The following is a 22,820-nucleotide window of genomic DNA, read 5'->3' as shown; positions in this document are numbered from 1 at the left end:
GAATTCTGATCAATGTATATTAATGTAACAACAGTCATCTAATAACTTTGAAGTCCCAAGGCCAAAAATCACTTCTTTCTGAAGCAAATACAGGGGTGATAAACAGAGACGACTGCCTGCACCTCAAACCCTCTTTCCAGTCTATTTCTAGATCTTTTCTATTAAGTAGCTGCAGAGCATGTGCCTGCTGCTGTGCTGCGAGTTTCTTCAAGCAGCAATGGTATGAAATTGTCTTGATTCTTGTTAGTCCCACTGCTGCCCACAGGCATATAAGTAGCACTAACGAACACTGACAAGTCTGGGCAGTTTTCCTTCTGGTACTATTTGGGAAACCTCAAGCATCAGCAAGTATCCATCTGCATACAAACCCCAAAGAATCAGGAGCGCTTGCCTCACATTTGGGAGATTATTTAGAAATCTAATTTTCATTTACAAGAAAGCTCAGATTTTACAGATTATAACAAAAAGTTGCTTTAAAACTGATACAGAATGTTTCGTTGCATTCTCTCCTTTCCTCAAAAACTTAATTATTTGAATTTTTTGATATTATATCTTTTGACATTATAACCCAACAGTGGTCAAGAGCAAACTTAAAGGCATTTTTGGCTAGATGAATGTATTACGATTTTAACTTAAATAACCTTATACAGCTCAATTTTAAAGTATGATAAAAAAACCCTTGTATTCCAGTGGCAAGACTAAACACATTTTTAAGATCTCATAATACACTCCTGAAAATCAGAGCAGAGAACATTCCAGAAGCACTAAAGAATTTAAAAGTGGTTTTCTTCAGAAAGAATTACCACACTTATGATTTCCTTTTATAGTCTTAAGAAGCTACAGTCAGAAAAACAGAAAAAATACATCTACTCAAAAAAGCAATTTAAATTCTTCAATTAAATTAAAAAAACACTCAACTTAAAAAGGCTTTATAAGGAAACTAGTAACCATTCAAAGTATTCTTCCCCAAAAAACCTTATCTGGGTCAATAAAGACACGTCAGTGCTGTACCTCTGACCTAAGACATGCCATATTTTTTCCTCTCCAGTGATATGTTGATATCGATTTGAAAACAAGGTAATGAACCAACAACTATTTTTTTGGTAAGGCAAACAGGGCAAAGGAAACTTATCAGATGATCAGCAAAATACACTTTAAGTTCATTTGATACTAGTTCATTAGCTGTGCACCATGTTATGTTACATTGCCTAATAAGCAACATAAATTACTCAGCCTGCTTGTTGGAACCACACACAGCAAAGAGCAATAACTGCAAAGGCACTAAGTCCACTACAGCAGAAATAGAGTTAAGAAAATGGTTTCAGTTTCCAGCACTGAAAGAGGCCAAACAACAGATTAACTATTATGTCTTTAGCTCAAAGAAACAACTTGAACATATTTAATTTTTTCAACAATTTAACTATTCATAAAACATCAGTTGTGTAGGAAATTAATATAGATACAACAATGTCAGGTAAACTGAACAGTTCATAGAGATAAAATGTCATTCATTAACAAAAGTCCATTCAATTATATACCTTTTCCTGAATAATGCTGGATTACTATAAACTAGTTTAAAATGCAAGGTTATTTTATTGGGGTTATAAGATGGCAGTTAGCAATAAAATCTGTAAGTATTTCAAAACTGAAGACAAAGGTTTGAGTTTTCTTTGTCTCATTCACTATTTTTGGCTAATTTCAATAACATTCTTGAGAAAGACTGCCCTCCTGTGTTCACTGATCAGAGTATCCTGACATGAGACAGCCCATGCAGCTGGAATCACTTCAAGCTGGCTATTTTTTTTTTTTTTTTTAAATAATCACGTTACTGATTCAGAGAGTGAAATTAGCCCACCAAATGTTTGCACAGAAATAAAAGGCTGGTGCAACAGCAGGACTGTTCCTAGGGCTTTCACAGAAGGTGGTAATGCTTGCTAGTTGGCATCAGTCCTAGAAAGCCATTCTGGGCCTTTAAAATGGCATCGCTGCTTGCAGCTGCTCTTTGCTCCTAACAGAGGCTGCTTATTAAAAGCTCCTAAATTGTTCGATGAAGTCCTAAAGGAATAAAATGCTTGTTAAGACACCTTGTAATGAGGTTAGCTATACTACTTCATACCAGCTCTTCATGCCAACTGCAGCGGTATGGCACCTATCTTCAGAAAGGTACAAAAAAAAAAATCTATAATTATGAATCCATAGCCACCTACATTTCCCATGTCATATTGTTTACATGTCAAGAATCCTATAAGTGCTTTATAAATAATTAAAACATGAAAGAACATTGTATGGGAAAACAAGCATTTTAGAACTGGAAAAAACAAGGTACACCGCAGTCTGTCACATAGGAAGTCAGTTCATAGTGAGGTGGCTTCCAGATTCCTGCTTTTAACAATGGCATTTGGTAAGTTAAAGAAACAAATGCTCTTAATTTGGTAAACACTTGATATTCACATAGCTAACTGCATTTGAAAACATTCAGGAAATCATCTAGCCTCCTATGAGCATTATACTAAAGCACTACAAATCTAGCGGTAAGGGAAAAGCTTTGCTTTTAACAGTATTCAACAAAACACAAAAAGCACTTAAATAGTCACATAGGCAGCTCTAAGAAAAATCTGGTTTTTGTATGCTAGCAAACACAAGACTATTGTTGTGGTACTTGTGGATAAAAAGCAGTAGACATGTCAATTTTAAGATCTATGTTATTCTGAAGTCATGTGTATGCACATGCATGAGCATGCATGCCCAACATGCCTTGAGATACATTTTATTTCAATTAACAAAAATGTATGACTTCACAATCCTTCATTTATTTACTCAGACAAACATGACACTGAGCCAAGTTTAAAAAAAACCCACAACATTATTCACTTATACAGGTATCTAAGTGTGTTCAGAAACATGTTCCTTGTTTTTTACATAAGCATTTGCTTAAATTACTTAAAAATAAGAATCAATACACAGCATGGGAATCCTAGGCCTTTCATCTGTGCATGATATCATCACAAAAACCCACTACCTCTTTTTGCCTACTTAAAGTACATTTTTACACCAACTCCAACAACTGTGTTCCTTACCAAACCCCCCCCCCTTTTTTTTTTTTTTTGCGTAGAACAAAAAAGGCATTTTTCCCTCAAATACAGGACAGCAACAAGAAAAACAGCAAAAAGGGGAGGGGAAAAAGGAAGCTATCATGTGCATGTGGAGGGCATGCACTTGCTGAATCTTTATGAGCCCAAATTACTTTTTGCTCACATACTACCTTCTAATTTTTCCTTTGTCACTTTGGGGATCAGCCACTAAGTTCTTTTTATCTTCTTCAACCACAAAAATATCAGAACAAGTGTTACAAAATTACGCTTTTCCTGTATTTGTACTTTTCCTTTGCCTGGTTTAAATAAATGAATCAATCAATAAATACCTATATATATATATATATAAAGAGAGAGCGATTCTTGCATGGGAACAAGCAAATGAACTGTCTCCACTTCCTCCTGCATTCCTCAGAATACAGTCTTATTAATGCTTCAAAACACCTACTAGTGTGATAGAGGTAATCTTGATTTAGATGAAATATTCTTAACATAGAAACATAACCAAAATATTTTAAAAGTTGCTTGTAATAATCTCCCTTGTGGAACTTTTAACACTGTTTCAATTTAAGTTATTGTTTTCCCTCCTGGTAAAGAAGCAACGTTTTTTCATTCATGAAATGACATAATAAATTAAATGGATCAGTACTTCTACATTTTTCCAAATTAAACCTCAAGATACTTTTCATGGCCCACTGCAATGACTATCATGTTTTTCGTTCAGCAGTTTCAACTGAATACAAGTGCCATTTGGAACCTGAGGGCACATACCTAACCTTATCTGCTGCGCCAGTAACTAGATTTGCCTCCTGCAAGGTCTCTGTTCATTCAAAGTAGTACAAAGTAGAACCTGTAGTACCAGTTACCAAGTATAATTTTCTGTCTGCTGGCACAGGACCTCTAACAGAAGTGCAGGGAAAAAAAGTGAAAAATAAGACAGTACTCTCTCCTCAGAAAGCATTTTGTTCACATACTCCTTTTTAGTTCTTAGAGTGCAGAAATCAATAGTGCTTCTAAATCACAAATTCTACAAACCAGGTGTTTTTGTCAGAGACAGAAATTTTACCCTTTTCATAGAATATTCTGACAATTTTTAAAAGATTTGTTGCAAAGACTTTATTATCCTTGGTCCCCAAGAACTTTTTCATTTGTTTTAAATCATATTTCACCTCCTACTCAAGGACTACAAAAAATGTATAGTAGTCGCAGAGATTGTAAAGAAGAAAAATTGTGAATTAGAAACAGCTATGTGGAAGGAGGCAGTATTTTGTGTTTGTCATATTACTTGAAAATGACATACTGCTTAAAGCTTTTTGACAAATACTTTTGACAAAACATTTGAGCTGCAAACTTGCAATAAAAATTAACAAATGCAAAACAGTCTGTCTGTCTCTCCTAACTTCCAGGAACTCAGCATAATATCAGAAAATAACTTTCCAAAGCTTGGCAGAATGGCTATGCATATTAGGCAGGGACATAGTATTGCTTTTCAGCTGGATGTTCTTGAACATTGTAGTTCAAACACAGTATACTTCATTACCTTTCCCTCTTACAATATTTTGCTATAAATTTCTCAGATTTTTAGCAATTATAAGGAGATTAGTATTTTAAGGAAATATTAATTGAACACAAGGAGCAAGGAATGAAATCTTTTCATCTTCAGTAAAACAACCTATGTATAAAGCTGCTTCTTTGATCATTAAAACTTTGCATAAGCCAGTATAAAGAATAAAAAGGCTTCTCACTAAGACCAAGTGGATTCTTCCTCGTAAGAAACAATGTATAAATAACAGCAAAAAAAACCCCAAACCCTGAAGAAAATAAATCTGAAAAAACCCTATACCACAAGTTTTGAAGTGGAAATAGGCAGTCATGATTAACTGTGTATTCCTTATGGCAATAATTTAATTATATAGAGTAAAACCACAAAGCTTTCAGAAAAGCCACCTTAATTTACTAGATAACCTACAAGCAATTTCCTTATATGGCTGGAGAGAAATCACTGCTGTATGCTTTAAAGCTGGAAGATAAATGGCCTTTGAAACAGAAATTACTAACTGGAACAATAAAAGTCTTGCATCACCATTGTTACAGATTCCTTTCATATAAATGTACTGCATTTTCTCCTGAGTGTGGTAAATCATCATCAAATCAGTAAAGGTGTTTATTGAATTTATGTAAATTAGTAATGCAGCTTTACAGGGAAATGGGAGAAACAAATGAACAAGAAGGTATTTAGGGCTTTTAGTTTTAAAAACTCTTTAAAATTACATCACATTTTAAATATATATATAGACTTGAGCTTGTACATTCTGGGTAAAAATGAAAACCTGTTTTGTCAATATATAAAGATATAAATGATCTGGTAAAGAGAGATTAAATACCACACAGTTCGGCTAAGAGCTCTGACTGTTAATTCTGATCTTAAAATTCTAACGATTTCTTCTAAATACGACAAATCTTGTGTCACCATTTAGAACTTTCGTATCACTCAACTAATATGCTTTTCTTTATGGGAAAGCTAGACCCCACTGAAGACTAGCCTTCAGCAGCAGAGACTTCTCACAAGTTTTTGGTAGAATTAATTGGTTAGAAAAACATTTCTTGAAATGTGTTTTGGGGTGGGTTGTTTTTTTTTTAAACTCTCAATCATTTTTTGAAGTAAACACACCATATACTTAATACATTTTGATACTGAAAAAGGTCAACTTGGGCATCAGACTGGAGTAAGGTATAATTCAGAATTTTAAAATATTAAGCTTCCAAATAAAACTAATTCACCAGCTGCTTATGTTCTGAACACCAGGCCTGTGCCAAAAGCGACCAGCACAGTTAATTGCCTAGATTAACAAAATCCAACCCTGACAGAGTACACCTATTTTTAATTTACTATATATTTAATATAAATTTCTAAAAATTAGACAATAGACACGAAAAAGATGTTTTCCTGTAGTTTGTACATTTTCATTCACGAGATGAAAAAAATAAAGAATTGAATAACGTCTAAAGTTTACACTTTCTAAATTCTAAACGCTAGTTTTGATATTAAAAAAGACAAATGAATGAGAAAACCATCAAAGAATGCTACTTATACTCTAGAGCAAAGCAGCTTAGAATCTGGCACAAAAGAGCGTAACTCAATGATTAGGATGACTTATCACTTAGGACCTTGTCCACAGAGAAGAATGTCCATGAAGAAATAGTTTTTAGCAGCACAGTTGAAGCAGACACATAAATAAAACTACAATTATCTGCATCACTAGAGAAGTCATATTACAGAATTCCCACTATTAGGAAATATTATAAATAATCCCTGCAATTTATAAAATATGAGACATTACTGCTGCCTTTGGCAATTTCTGGCAGTGATACTTACCTGGCAATACTCCAACCCGAGGATAACAATAAATAATGCTAGTTTGCTCCTATTCATGCATCTTTTCCCCTCCTCACAATTCAAAGTTCACAGAAATCACACTTTAATTACAGTGCCTTCATTTTTTGCACACACAACATACCTAAAAACATTCATAGATTGACTGAAGTTTTCTTATTATTAACCACATCAAAGCAATTTCCGTGTATTTTGCATGATATAAGGATTCAAGCTCTAGGAAATTAAATGCTAGTTGCATCTTACCCAGAACATTTCCTGCAGGTACTTCTTCAAGATCTTCAAGTTCTCTTCCCATAAGTAAGTACAGATTCTCCAATGTACAGCAAGTCATATGAGGTACTAAAGGCAGATCATCTGTAGCAGAACACTGGGATGACAGCTACACAGAGTAAAACAATCAGTGTTGGGTACCAACACAAACTTCTTCCTCAAAACCTCCTTTCAGTCCAAAGCTAAGAAATATATGCTAAAGCATTTTCATTTCAAAAGTTAAATATTAAAAATCAACATACACTTAAAAATATTTTTCTCCCCTTCCAAGAATCTAGTCTTGTGGCAAACTGGATTTGTTCGCAAAATGTTACCAAGAAAATAAAAAATAATGCTTTCTTTGGTAGTAGTTAAGTGCATACTACTCCTAGCTCACTTTTCATTGTCACTGATAAAAAAAAAAAAGTTTTAAAGTAAATTCATAAGTAATGAACTTAGATGATCATCTATCTCAAAACATTTAATACCATTTTTTCAATACTGTTATGCACCTCCCTGTTCCCCAAAAGCATTGGTTTTTCCTTCACAAGTTTTCTTTGAATCAAAGCACATACTGGATTTATTGTTAGCTAACGCAATACTGTACTTAAACTATTTTGGAAATGTTAAGGTTTATAATGAGTTTACGGACACATTACCACAATTACCTAAATTACTTTAATACTTTTTTAGAATTTTTTACTTGAACTTTTTTTTTTTTAAGCAAGCAATGTCTAAAAAGTTAACTCATCAGTGTTTCAAAACAATCCCAAGTTATGGTAACATTTCAGTGTCACCTCTTACCTTATGCAAAGACTCAGCGGGATCATATTTTGGTCCTAAAACAAAGATCTTTTGCCCTGTTTTCACCACGCCACTGAACACTCTAGCAAAAGCAATGAAAGACTCCTTGTTGTCTGCTTCCTCTTTCATTGCCTTTGAGGTCATGACCTCCACTTGACCAGTGAGCTGTTGTTCTTCACCTAATCAAAGTTAGAAAAATATATGAAGTATAAAAGCAGTTTCTGCCTCATCATCTGAAGAAAAAAAATAATCAATTACATATTATCCTATCACATCTGGCGACACATTAGAAGACAGCAAGAATGCCCCATTGTAACTCATAATCCAGTCCTGTTGCTCATGCACTTCTTTTGTACCAATTGATTATCAGGCTGTTTGGTTTTCTTGGGGTTTTTTTTTGGTTTTGTTTTGTTTTTTGTTTTTGTTTTTGTTTTTGTTTTGTAATTAAACAGTTATTCTCATAAAAGCCTAAAGGAATTAAAGTTATATTGGCATAAAGTATGCTAGTAACAAGTCCACAAGAAGGCTCTAGCAGAAAGCTAAACAAACCTGAATCTTTCTACCCCATACACAAGGGCAAAAGTCAATCACCACACCTTTCTACTTAGAGTGAAAATTATTGAATTTTTCAGCAAAGCATTTCCTTCAAGCATCATCTATCTTCACTGACTCAAAACACGGAGATCAAGTACATTCTCAGGCTACAGGAACGGGTTATCTATGGCACTATTCCAGCATTTATGAACTATCAGCTTTCTTACAAATCCCTCCCCACTCTTCGTACAGTTCCACCTATTGAACTGTTTGGACTGGCACATGTAAGGACTATTCTTTTTAAGGTACACAGCCCCTTGACAACACCTAGACACTACTGTTAAACGTCCTATGAGAAAAATAGATAGCAGAGCATTCCATACCTTTCATATCACCAGTGTTCCCAGTTACTTCAGATGAATTTTCATGTGGGGGCTTTTCTGACAGCTCCTTTCCTTGATTTGCTGCCAATTTTTCTGCATGCCTTCGTTTCACAAGTTCACGCCGATGAGCTATTTCTTCTTCAGTTAAAGGCCTACATTGTATTTTAAAACATTAGTATCTGGAAATGTCATTTATTTTAAAATAAATTATATCACAATAATTAGAATACTATATTTGGCATAAGTAAAAACTTATTCAGAATGCCTTTTGTCCCCATGATATTATATATTTTAAGTCTGCTAAAATTACCAAACTCTTCCTCTACCACTTTTAGGAAGACGCCACCATGTTAAACTTCTGTTTATTTTGTTAAAATAAGTCAAGTTTCTCCTACTGACGTGTGAATTCTCACTTTCTCCGAAAAGATCCAAGCCAATTTTCAAAACTGCTTTTTACGCCATGTCCAGTATGTTATCCTGAGCTAGAATGACAGCTAAGACTAAGTATACAGTGTACTAATCTAAGCTTATCTATACCAAGCTAGTTAGAAAAAACTACCAGACTTCTCTTCCAAATACACAGGGATCAAATACTGTCATTTCAAATTACTTGTGGTATCTTTATTATTTTTAGGTAGTCTTTACAGCAAGTGTTCAAATGCAGGGAATATGTCATAATATGTATGCTTTTCTGCATACAACACATTCTATAAGAGACTCAATTTAAAAAACGCCTAATGAGACTCTTCAATTTATCAAAATTCTTTTTCAGAACTTGAGGAAATCACTTTGAACACAGTTATCACGCTTACCTTGAATCCAAACATTCAACTCAAAAGAGTAAGAAGACTACACATAAATTAAAAATCTCTCTAAAAATCACCTAAGAGAAGCCCCCAGCATAAAATGTCAGAATTTGAAGCACAGACTTTCAGAACTCAGAACTTGGGACAGACATATTACATGTCATAGAAAAGGCAAAAGTAAGGCAAAATTGCCACTACGAACTTCTCAGCAACTACTTTTTTTTTTTTTCCCCATTTTCTTTTAAAAAACCATCTCTTAAACAATCATTGTGACAGAATTAAGAATATGTATCTCTGAAATTTGGGATAGTGTGGTATTTCTGTTTGGTTTGTTTATTTTATTGCAAAAGAAAGAGAGGCTTAACAATACAAAATGCAAAGCAGATGGCGGAGAAGAAAACTTTTTTAATGATGATTTTTTTTCCTGAAGGCAGCTGTTCAAAGCTATTTAAGGGTTTGGAATGTCTGAAAAATTCCCAGAGGAGAGAGATTGATAGGGAAAGTACAGATGAGACAGCCAAGGGTGTCATAAATACAGTCTATATATGATGGCATAGTATACACATGAGGACATATGTATGCATTCCAACACATTTTATTGTCCAAAAATACTTTTCATTTGTGTAAATAAACTTGACAGTAAAAGAAAAAAGTTTGCTTCTTTTTCCCTTTCCATGGTATTTTTAAAAGTATCGGTATATTTAGGTGTCAGATAGCCCTAATCACAAATGTTAAAGGTACCTTGAAATTCTGAATGCACTCGTGTAAGTTACAATACACATAAGCACAGTTAATTATATTCTCAATTCGATAAGAAGCAGATTGAGTGTGGGTGGGACATTAGCTAGTAGGTACAACCTAGTCTTCCATCCTGGTTTCTGTCAGTGTCAATTGCTATAAAATTACTCACTCCTGGTAGTATAATTAGAAACCACACAAAGATAATGTTGTCAAATAAATCCTCATATAGCATTGTAACACACTCAAGCAGAACACAGAACAAGATTAATGCACATAAGGCACTGGATCCACAACAAAACCAGTTTTAAATTACACCCTGATTTATTCAATTTCTCCAGTTGGCAAAACCAATAAGAAGGGAAATCAATTTTGAACAAATGCTGCCCAAACCAGAAGAAAAATTTTCCCCTCTTCCTTCCTACCATATTTCCTCCCTCTCCTGAGGATCTACAGCCTCATAATATTGGCAGAAAAAGATGGGACCATGCAGTCACACAAAAAACAGTACATGAAAATTCTGGAGCAGAAAGAAAAAGAGACTCCCTACATCCAGAGGGATGCTACAGCATCCAGATACCATACACGTGAACCAGGCACAAGTAAAAGAGCTGACATAGATGGGTAACCCCATTATTACTAATTCATCCTAACCTCAACCATGTGGTAAACAAATGCTGTGGAAATAATAATGTGGAAAAGAGTGTAATACACACACTATTAACATTCAGTAGATCATTGATTAAATGCACCAGATTTCAGGTAATGTAAGCAAGCTACTGCCAACTTCTTTATTCCCACATTCTCCTGGGATAACTCAATTTAGTTCAAACTGAACGACAATTAAACTTCTTCATCCAATCAATCCTCCGAATATGATAGCTTTTCTACCCTTTCATGTTATCAAAGAGAGACTTCATTCCAAAACATTTCAAAAATTCATAGTGAATGATCAAAACAAAGAACCCAAACACAAATTGACCTCTGATTATTAAAGAAAGTATTATGTTTGCTTTTTTAACCTTTTAACCTTCAGACCATTTGAAAAAGGAAACATCGCTGTCAGAACATCAGCTGATTTCCAAAAGATTGATACTACTGTCAACAAGTTTCTGTGATGCATCTCCCAGGCCATGAACAATGTTTTTGAAGTGGCCGAGCATACTTTCTCTCCATACAGTTTTTACCAGTTTAAATTCCATGAGCTCATGGACACATGCCTGACTTCATGAAACTAAGGGGGTAACTTCTGTTAAAAACATCTTTAAAGGCAAGTAATTTACAGAGAATCTTATGGATTACTCTCTGTCACTCTGCTCTTCAGAATTAAGTTAAGTTAAACCATTGGCTGCTGTTCTGCTCACCATCTGGCATTCAAAGACTTCTGAAAACAGCATCCCTAGGGACAGCTCCCTCAAGTGCAGCTTGTTTGCTCGAATTCAGCACAGTCCAGTGGTCTTCCTAATCCTTCTGAAGTTCATTGATTTCTGGATTAAACTGCTTAATGTCTATGGAGCTATTTCCATTCACAAACTAATGTACACCTACTAAGATTATTTTCTATCTTTTCTATTGCAACTGAAAATACTAGGCAATTCACAGTAGAAATAAACATGTATACACAAAATGAACAACTGCAAATTATCCAAATCAGAATTTACATAAAATTTCATACAACAATTGCACAGCACTCCTGCAAAGGGGAATACTAGATAACTGTTTTGTATTATATTATAAAGCAATTATCATTCATTCTGATATATGCAATGAAACTAAGATATCAATATCAAGCTGTCATACACTACCTTGAAAAACACTCTTGACTGATATACTGACCTTTAGTTTATCTCAGAAACTATACGTACAATAAAGAAAGAAGAAACTTGAAGCAAAACTCTTCCAGATTGTTACACGCTTTTCTTTCTTAAGCTTACAATTACACAAACTAAATTATGTCCAGGGATTCAAATCTCATCCATTACTACATTCTCCTCTCAGATCAGTTCCAAAGGTCTTAGCTGGATTCAAATGTATACTGTTACAATTAAATTTATTTCATAATAACCATAAGTAGGGGGTTTAATTTTTGAAAAGCATATATTACTCAATTATATAACTGGGTGCCATCTTCAGATGCTAACCTGTAAATCCAACAGGCTGTTCAGATGACTCATGCCCTGTTTATTTCTAATGCACTAACTACAATTTAGAACAAACTATTAATGCAAAGAGAAAGATGATAGGTTCAGACCACACTGAAGTCACTGACAGTCATACTGCCTTTAAACATGAAAATTAATTTACTTGTAAGAAGATAACAATTTCTTAGAGCTTGGAGCTTTATAAATGTTCTCTTCTTTTGATCAAGATAATGTATTGTCTTTTTAGCTGAAGGTTGGACAAAAATCACAGGATTTACATTTTTTCAAATGCAGTCTTTAGGAAACAGTAGAAAGGAAAGAGATTAAACACACTACAATCTGTTGGTTTAAGACATGCAAACAAGCTGTACCACAAAACAAAGAAACAATTATCATCATAACTTCATGCAGAATTGTATGGGAAAGTGCCTATTTCACGGTGACACCTAAGAAAAAAAAATCCTGATTTCAGGCTGACTGAGGAGAAAGAAGTAGCTTTCACATTATCTGGAGGAAAATGGTAACGGTATTATAGGTTTATATTCCATAGCGCAGTCAAGAAATATAATTTTAGTACATCAGGTTATTTGATCAATAGACTTTTCTTTATTACCACTGAAAAGTAGAAATGGAGTTTCTTTCGTGTACTCTATTTATTTACATTATTCAGCAGGATTGTAAGAACGAGGGACTTGAAGTAACATAATAGTTTGCCTCCTATTGCTGATATTGCATCATATCACCTTGACAATTATACACAAAGCTCTACTAAGTTAGTAGAGGATTTCATCATGACAAACATCTGATATCTAATTTACATTTTCTCAGTATTTTATATTAAATACACATAGCAACAGCTAAAACTACTTGAACTCGATGGTAACTAATGACTAACTAGTCCTTTTTTACACTGGGTTAGATAAAGACAGAATTCTGAACCTCAGGAAGAACAAACTGGAACATTTATACTCTGTACCTGAATATCAAGCTCTGCTTTTATTTATACACCTACACTCAACCATTCTGTTTAAGACTGCAGTTCAATGTAAAACATTAGTAGAAAGGAGAGAAAGAAACAGCATATGCTGAATGAACATCTAATTCTGCACACAGCAATACTTAAGAATAAATAACCACAGGTGCCCAACTACCAATTTTCAGAAAATTTACAGGAACTTAATATCTTTAAAATCTCCACCTCTGTCCGATTTGGTTGGAATTAGCAAATCATTTCAGAAGTTCAGACAGAAGAAACTAGAAGACAAAACATATTAGCACAATTCTCGTTTCTTTAGAAAACCTGATAAAAACTCAGGGACATACTGGTACCAGATAAAAGTCAAATTTCAAATTTTTCCTAAGAAAGATAAATATAAGCTGCCAACCTGTTGAAACCTGACCTGAAATTATTTTCCCATGTACTCTAGTGTTGTAACAGCTGACAAACTGTGTTATTTAAACAGTTAAAGCAAAAACATAGCACTTTTCGTACAGAATCTATTAATTTTTAAAAGTCACCTTCTAGGAGACATTAGTTGCCAACAGCAGTCTCAAAGGAGGTTGTTTTAATTAAAAATCCAAACTTCGTTATCATTTATTGTACACACTGGACTTAGAAGAGCTTTTTGCTTTTCCCAACCTATGCTTAAAAAGTATTACAAGCAGATGACAGAAATAAGGCAAACTACAGAAACTGCAAAGTCAATTTGCAGCTTCTAAGAAATTCACAAAAAAGGTAACATTACCCAGTACTACCTTACAAAAGGAAAGAAAAAGACAGTGGTGGCATGGATCTACCTGTTTAACCTATGGAAGTAGAAAAGAATAACTCTTGCCAAAATAAATTAAAATAAATAAATAAATAGATAAAAAATTCAGATTTTTTACATGCTTTAACATGCTAAAAAATACTCACACTGCCCTCCCCCAAAGGATGCAAATAACCTAAGCAGATAGGTCCAGCAGTCAAACATTAGAACAGTTATAGCTCCTCAAAATTAACATGTAAATGGGACATATAACATGTATTAGTGTTCTTAAATTAGTAAACACGAGATCAACATAGTGTATGTATTCTTTGTTCCTCCTTATGCTCAGGCATTCTTATGGAGCACCCTCATGGAATGCTGATTTATATATTGGATCTCACACACTCCACACAGTCATCACTCAATTCTGTTAAGCACGATCTTCACTGTGTAACTCTAAATAGCACACAGTGGCCAATACATTTCAAAATGCGTTTAGGAACCCCATTTACACAATGCTGTGTTTTTAAGACACACTATTTTCTTTCACGGAGATAGCTTTCCTTCCTCTTTAAAACTAACGTCCTTTTCTGATTTCTTCAAGAACTGCTTACCTGCAGAAGCTTAACAATTAAAATATCAAGAAATACACATTTTGCTATATTACTGTTTTTCAAAAACTGGAATCCAACTGCACTTCAAAATAAAACTGTTAATACTATCTAATCAGTAAAATTGTAGGGTGCTGATAATGACAGGTTATCTCAAAGAAAGTGTCACATGATTTCATTTTAATACTAGCCAATTAGTAATTAATTGGATAATTTAAGGCCAGCAAGAAATACTTTTCACACAAACTACAGAGCAAGACACTACAATTTTCAATTTACTGAATAAACAGGGATAAAGGACATATTGTCTACGGCCATCGCTAATATGCCTCAAATCTCCCAGAAACAATTCCAGGGCAGTTCTCACTCTCCTGCAATATTATCTCAGAAAGCCTAATTTATGTAAATTTTGTTTGGAAGTTTGGAGCAGCTCTGCATTACTTGGACTATCAGTCAACTGCAATCCTTCACTCAATTCAGTAAACATCTAGAGGTTTTTCAAACCAGGTCGATGATCAGAATTACAGATTTGTTACACAATACGTATCAGAGTGCAAAAATGCAATTGTATTTGTGTTCTGAAAACCAACAAAATTGAAAGCTGCACTTTTTTTTTAATCTAAGGAGAAAATACAACCAACAAGTCACAACGCATAAGCTTCTGTACTGAATGCATCAATCGCCGAAAAAAAGAATGGAGCTGGTCATACACATATTATGAGCCACAATATATGGCAAATTTCTCCAAAATAGTCTTTTGTCCATTTGGGGAACTTTTCCTCTCTTTTAAAAGAATAAAAGTTTAACACACGGCACATAACCACACACATAAAATAGCTCCCTTCCTGAAGAGGGGATGTCTAAGGAGAACAAAAAAAAAAAGCTCACCAAGAAAAATGTAAGATGAATATCTGAGGAGACAGGGAAGGAGAGTTTACCCATGAGGCAGAGTGCTCATAAGCAAATGACATAGAATGAAAATAGATAAGAGCTATCCATTAGTCTTGGGAAAGTCAGAATCTCTCTTAAACAGTCTTTTGCTTGAAATCCCAGGTTATAGTCACAAAAGAGGACTTGCAGTAGCTAGCTTTTTGGTTTTTTAATGTTGACTAAAATCTTGAAAATACGTCCAAGAAACTCTGTGCAATAGCCACCTTTGCCTCTATGTTACATCCTCGTCACGTCAAAGAATCTCAATCCTCCCCCAACAAATAAAAGAACAGGTCATCATCAGTGACAGAATAACCAGAAAGTGATGGCCTTATTGTAGTGTTCTCTGACAACTAGAGTAAATATGCAGGAAAGCAGACAAAGCAGGAATGGCACAGCTGTGCTACACCAGTACCTGAGCAAGAACTCTTGTTTCAGATACATTTAAGAACAGAACTCAAAGTAAAACTGCACCATCTAGTGTCTGGTCAATCCATAAGTGCAATGCATCTTTTCCCTTAATTCAAACACTGCAAGAAAGATTTTTGGTGGAAGATTCTTAGATAAGTGTGGTAAGAAAAAAATTGAAGTAAATCTAGGAAGCGTGTGAAAAACCCAAGATAGAAGTAAAGCTTTCAAATATTACTACAGCAACAGTACCATTTTTTGCAGAAAGATTTGACAGTCATAATCAGTCTAACTTAGTAGAAATATTCATATTTTCTATATTACTTCACTGTACAATGACAATCCCAGAAAAACATGAAATGGCAAGTTAATATAGAAGTTGATTACTGAAAATATTCCAGAGGCTTAGAGGGATGAAAGGTTAAGATGAACCCCATTCTTATAAACTCATCAGAAAAGCACATTTATTCTGTAATAAAGTAGATGGTTGCAGCTAAAAGTAGTCCACTTAAGTGTGCCAGGGAAATGAAATCTACCCCTCAAAGAAAGTAAGATGGTCATTAAACAATAAAAAGCTGTAACAAAAAAATCTTCCAAACCTCCCAGAAGAAAATCTTTTAATGTGCATTAATGCCTTTCAGTTCACTGCAAAAAGTTAGTCAAGGTTCAGATTACCTTAATTAACCCATTTTATTTTGCACTTGTAATGGACTGGATGATCGCTTAGGTGTTATGTCAGATTTGCTGGGGAGTGTTTCTTGGTACGAACGCAAGCTGTTACGATCATGCCAACACAACCTTACTGAAAAACTAAGAAAGCATTACAATTCAATCATATTTTCAAACAAACATCCTGAAAACAGCATACAATGCATGCATTAGGTTAATATATTTGGACAAAAGTACTAGTCTCCAACAAATGTTTTTTACTCCACAACAAATTTTCTAAATCTTGTAAAATTAGTGTGATTAGACAAATTTCTCTTGAACTCCTTCAGAAAACCTCTACTTGCTGAAAAGATTTTATTGCATCTCAAGAAGTAGTGAATTATTTTATCAGGTTGAAAACAATTTACCCACACTTGTGATATAACTTTTTTTCCTAAAAGTATCTAATGTAGATTAGAAAGCTAAATGTTACATTTCCTTACCTTGGTTTATTCTGTGGCAATGCCTTTGCATCAACAGCAAACATTTTGGAAACAAAGACAATAACCGGTGCTGTTCCTTCACTACTGCATTTCATAAAAGCTGCACAAATGTAAAAGGAAGTTATTTGCACAACTTTTTCCCAACAGTATGGACCAAACTATGGCTTTCCATGAATTTTACAGGAATTACTGTTTATTTCCTATTTCAATGGATAACACACTAAAGGCAAATTAACAGGAAAAGTAGAAAATTACTCTAGCCTAGTCATTTGATAACACTGTCCATATCTTCAAGTGTGTTTCACAATAAAATAAAATAAGCAAAATTGTAAAAATAGAACTCGGCATGAGAAACTACATATACTCCAACTAAACATATTGTTTTGACATTTAAAGTTGAGTTCACAGGTTTAGATTAAAATGAAAAACAGAGAGCAGCTTAGCATTAAGATCGAGCTATTTATTCAGTACCTCAAAGTATTCTCCCTCCTCTCAAACTAAAGGAGGAAGTCCTGCAAATGTCCAGACACTCATGTCTTCACGAAATCATAACAACTTAACTACATAAATGAATATTCCTCAAAGAATGAAAGATCCACACAAAACTCATTCAATACTTAGGAAATTCCCATAAACTACGTTTTTCATCCAACTTGGAACACATTATCAAATCCAAAGCAGACACAATACCATTCAAAACTTCTAACATAGAAAATAAATCGTCTTCTCCTACACTTCTCCCTTTCATCTGATGTATGAAAAGACTATACTGTGAAGTGCTTAGGCAAGCAAAGTGCAATACTACTACTAAAACTTAGCAAGATAGTCACTAAATGTGAAGTACACTATTTTTTCATAACCAAGAGCAGTAAGATCTGAGTTTACAGAGGCAAATTTCTTCTAATTAACTTATACTGATACAGTATTGAATACTGTTTGGAGAGTTCAGTGTTTGTAAATGTTCAGTAAAGGATGAAAACATCAGTTGCCTCATCCCCAGGAAACAACCTGTAACAGCCTGTCAATTTGACATTCACATCTATCTTAAATTGACATTTGGTATCTCATCCCTTTAGATTTCTTGAAGCTCTCTTCAAAGCATTGTTCTGTAAACACCTTTCACTACACATACAAAGTATCAGAAACATTTTCAACTGTTACTACCTTAAGCATGGTATATTCTTGCAATTTTTCTGAACTATCTCTTGAAATATCAGAGACCACTGACTACCTTACAGCAAAATGGTATTCTGTTATATTCTGTTCAGTTAGAAAGAATGTTTGCAGAACAACAAAATCGTACATATAAAGCCTGTTTGGCCCCTACAAACGTATCTGAAATGATCATTTGGGAACATTCTTTTTCAGACTACCAAATCTGGGGGAACAACATCACTTCATTTTATATAGAACTTCCTACCACACAGAGGAGATTACCACATATACGTAGAGAATTACAAGGTTTGCTCACCACTGAGCATTACATCCATATCATCAGTTTCAACTTTGATTTTTAATTCTGCTAAGTACTTAATTCAGCTTCAGCAGTTCTCATCTGTCTTTCAGGAAAACAAACTCAGAAGTTTTTCTCCTTTCCCAGGCATCATAATTTTTATGAATGACATAAATGAACACAGAGTTTTAAATAATTCAAAGATAGAAAAAGAAATACATGCATCTTACAAGCTCTCCTGCATCCTGTACACAAAGTTTCTTTTCATTACTGCCTATATACAGTTCTTTTACTGCCTATAGCAAAGTTCAATCATTGAACGTAGTCTTTCCAGTCCCTATCACAATTTTATAGCACAGGACTCGGTGATGTTGTTGTGGGGGATTTCAACTACCCTGATATTTGCTGGGAGGCCTACTCAGCCAGCCATCCTCAGTCCAGGAGATTCCTCCAGTGCATTGATGATAACTTTCTGATGCAAATGGTGGATGAGCCAACTAGGAGAGGAGCGCTGCTGGATCTGATCCTCACTAACAAGGAGGGTCTGGTTGAAGAGGTGAAGGTTGAGGGCAGCCTTGGTTGTAGCGACCATGAGATGGTAGAGTTCAGGATCTCATGTGGCAGGAACAGAATAGCTAGCAGAATCACAACCCTGAACTTCAGGAGGGCCAACTTTGGCCTTTTCAAGCAATTGCTAGGGGAAATCCCATGGGACAGGGTACTAGAAGGTAAGGGGGCCCAAGATAGTTGGTTAGCGTTCAAGGACTGCTTCTTCTGAGCTCAAGATCAGAGCATCCCAACAGGTAGGAAGTCAAGGAAGGGTACCAGGAGACCTGCATGGTTGAACAAGGAACTGCTGGGCAAACTCAAGTGGAAGAAGAAGGTGTACAGATCGTGGAAGGAGGGGCTGGCCACTTGGGAGGAATATAAGTCTGTTGTCAGAGGATGTAGGGAGGCAACTAGGAAAGCTAAGGCCTCCTTGGAATTAAACCTTGCAAGAGAGGTCAAGGACAACAGAAAGGGCTTCTTCAAATACATTGCAGGTAAAGCCAACACTAGAGGCAATGTAGGCCCACTGATGAATGAGGTGGGGGTCCTGGAGACAGAGGATAAAAAGAAGGCGGAGTTACTGAATGCCTTCTTTGCCTCTGTCTATACTGTTGGAGGCTGTCCTGAGGAGCCCTGGACCCCTGCGGCCTCAGAAGAAGTCAGGATAGAGGAGGAATCTGTCTTGGTTGATGAGGTCTGGGTCAGGGACCAATTAAGCAACCTGGATGTCCATAAATCCATGGGCCCTGATGGGATGCACCCGCGGGTGCTGAGGGAGCTGGCGGAAGTCATTGCTAGGCCACTCTCCATCATCTTTGCTAAGTCGTGGGCAACGGGAGAGGTGCCTGAGGACTGGAGGAAAGCGAATGTCACTCCAGTCTTCAAAAAGGGCAGGAAGGAGGACCCGGGTAACTATAGACCAGTCAGCCTCACCTCCATCCCTGGAAAGGTGATGGAGCAACTTGTTCTTGGTGCTGTCTCTAGGCACATCAAGGATAGGGGGATCATTAGGGGCACTCAGCATGGCTTCACCAACGGGAAGTCTTGCTCAACCAACTTGATAGCCTTTTATGAGGATGTTACCCGGTGGATAGATGATGGTAAAGCTGTGGATGTGGTCTATCTCGATTTCAGTAAAGCGTTTGACACGGTCTCCCACAGCATCCTCGCAGCTAAACTGGGGAAGTGTGGTCTGGATGATCGGGTAGTGAGGTGGATTGTGAACTGGCTGAAGGAAAGAAGCCAGAGAGTAGTGGTCAGCGGGACAGAGTCCAGTTGGAGGTCTGTGTCTAGCGGAGTCCCGCAAGGGTCGGTTCTGGGACCAGTTCTATTCAATATATTCATTAATGACTTGGATGAGGGATTAGAGTGCGCTGTCAGCAAGTTCGCTGATGACACAAAACCGGGAGGAGTGGCTGAGATGCCGGAAGGCTGCGCAGCCATTCAGAGAGACCTGGACAGGCTGGAGAGTTGGGCGGGGAGAAACTTAATGAAATATAACAAGGGCAAGTGTAGAGTCCTGCATCTGGGCAAGAACAACCCCATGTACCAGTACAAGTTGGGGACAGAGCTGTTGGAGAGCAGCGTAGGGGAAAGGGACCTGGGGGTCCTAGTGGACAACAGGATGACCATGAGCCAGCAGTGTGCCCTTGTGGCCAAGAAGGCCAATGGCATCCTGGGGTGTATTAGAAGGGGTGTGGTCAGCAGGTCAAGAGAGGTTCTCCTCCCCCTCTACTCTGCCCTGGTGAGGCCGCATCTGGAGTATTGTGTCCAGTTCTGGGCCCCTCAGTTCAAGAAGGACAGGGAACCGCTAGAGAGAGTCCAGCGCAGAGCCACGAAGATGATTAAGGGAGTGGAACATCTCCCTTATGAGGAGAGGCTGAGGGAGCTGGGTCTCTTTAGCTTAGAGAAGAGGAGACTGAGGGGTGACCTCATTAATGTTTATAAATATGTAAAGGGCAAGTGTCAAGAGGATGGAGCCAGGCTCTTCTCAGTGACATCCCTTGACAGGACAAGGGGCAATGGGTGCAAGCTGGAGCACAGGAGGTTCCACTTAAATTTGAGGAAAAACTTCTTTACTGTAAGGGTGACTGAACACTGGAACAGGCTGCCCAGAGAGGTTGTGGAGTCTCCTTCTCTGGAGACATTCAAAACCCGCCTGGACACGTTCCTGTGTGATATGGTCTAGGCAATCCTGCCCCGGCAGGGGGATTGGACTAGATGATCTTTCGAGGTCCCTTCCAATCCCTAACATTCTGTGATTACCAAACCTCCTGTGTTCGTTTAGCCCACACCCAGGGCTAAACAAGAGCAGTTTTTCTCTCACCCAATGTCCCTTCCCCAAATGAGGAAGGGAATTGGGAAAAAGAGAGGGAGACTTGTGGGATGAAGTTAACCAGATTTAATGAAATGAAGAAATCAATATAAATGACAACACAAAACAGACTAAAGTATACTTATCCACAGATCACTGGCAAGCTTCTCCAGGAATCACAATGGGGAAGAGGGAGAAGAGATGAGAGGCAAGGAGAGCAGAAAAAAACCCCCAGCTCTTCCCAGCAAACCCTTTCTTTTATAGTGAGCTTGATGTTAATGATATAGAATACACCCGTGGGCCAGCCAGGGTCAGCTGCCCTGGATTTAACTGCTGGGGGCCTTGATCACCATGGCTGGCCACAAACTGAAACCAAATCCCAATGAAACCAGGACATCTCTCTTGCTTACTTTTGCACATAGATATCCCAATGTTCAACACAACAGCGTTTGAATATACTACTAAACCCTTCTTGATGAAGAACTCTTAGTTAAAGCTGGAAATTCTGCCAGAACTGGACATGAAATTGTGATCTCAATGAAGTCAACAGCAAAACTCAAACTAACTTCAAAATATCAGGATTTTATATCTTCATTTAACACTCTGGGTAACCAAGTATATTTGTGGCCTTTGAAGTCTTTTGTCTCTTGGTTTTATTTGCTAATCTTTTATCATTCTGGAATATTATGAAACAACTAAGAAATCAAGTTATACTTTGAGCTATGGAAATATTAAAGAAATACTAAATGACAATGTAGTAACCGCTAAGCTATATCTTACTAACTTCTTTTCAGTACACAAACTACTTAGCAATGAATTCAACAGAAAATGTTTTTTATTTTAAATTACCAAAAGCTTGGCCTAGTTAATCAATATACTTGTAAAAATGAAATCCAAATTCAAACCCCTACTGGCTAAAAATTAATTATTTTAATATAGAAGTTGGTAAAATATTCAATTCTCAATTACGTGATAACTTCTACTGTTTAGAACTAAAAACAAATATTAACTTCATATCCTTCCAAAATCCCCAGTGTCAGCATCTTAGACTTTACACCACCTGCAGGCTGAGTTGTCTAAAAACCATGAATATATGGGATTGAAGAAAAATGTATGGCCATAAAAATAAGACATAATACTATGACATGCCACTGACAAACATCAACAAAGCTACTATAAGTAAAATAACTATAAATCTAAGTAGAAATTACTACACATCTTATGATCCAAAGATAAACAAAACCACTAAGACAGAAACAAACTTCATGTTAACGTGAGAACACCTACTCACCACTTTTCAGTTCCTGAGTTTCTGGTGGCAAAGAATCAAATGTTCTAGCTCCAACGCACATCAGCTTTTCCACTCTCTCTGCAGTGATGTCAAGAGGACTGGGAAGTTTATTACACACCATGGCTAAAACACATTGCTAAGGATATATATTTATATTTCCTTCCTCAATGCAAATAAAAGGAAGATAAATGCTTTCAACGTTTGTTTCTTTAAATCAACCT

At 36.2% G+C, this 22,820-nt stretch overlaps 1 protein-coding gene across 1 annotated transcript in view; it reads right to left on the bottom strand.

The window, feature by feature from the left end:
- EFL1 (elongation factor like GTPase 1) overlaps positions 1–22,820 on the bottom strand; it is an 82,716-nt gene that overhangs the window by 48,081 nt on the left and 11,815 nt on the right. The window contains exons 11-15 of the mRNA XM_068410135.1: positions 22,600–22,722; positions 16,993–17,092; positions 8,460–8,611; positions 7,543–7,721; positions 6,733–6,868 (exon numbers count right to left, since the gene is read on the bottom strand). Of these exons, the coding sequence (XP_068266236.1) occupies positions 6,733–6,868; positions 7,543–7,721; positions 8,460–8,611; positions 16,993–17,092; positions 22,600–22,722 (690 nt within the window). The remainder of the gene's footprint in view (positions 1–6,732; positions 6,869–7,542; positions 7,722–8,459; positions 8,612–16,992; positions 17,093–22,599; positions 22,723–22,820) is intronic.

The sequence above is a fragment of the Nyctibius grandis genome, chromosome 11 (genome assembly GCF_013368605.1).
Source record: "Nyctibius grandis isolate bNycGra1 chromosome 11, bNycGra1.pri, whole genome shotgun sequence".
Taxonomy (NCBI): Eukaryota; Metazoa; Chordata; class Aves; order Nyctibiiformes; family Nyctibiidae; genus Nyctibius; species Nyctibius grandis.
This window is presented reverse-complemented; position numbering and strand designations above follow the sequence as displayed.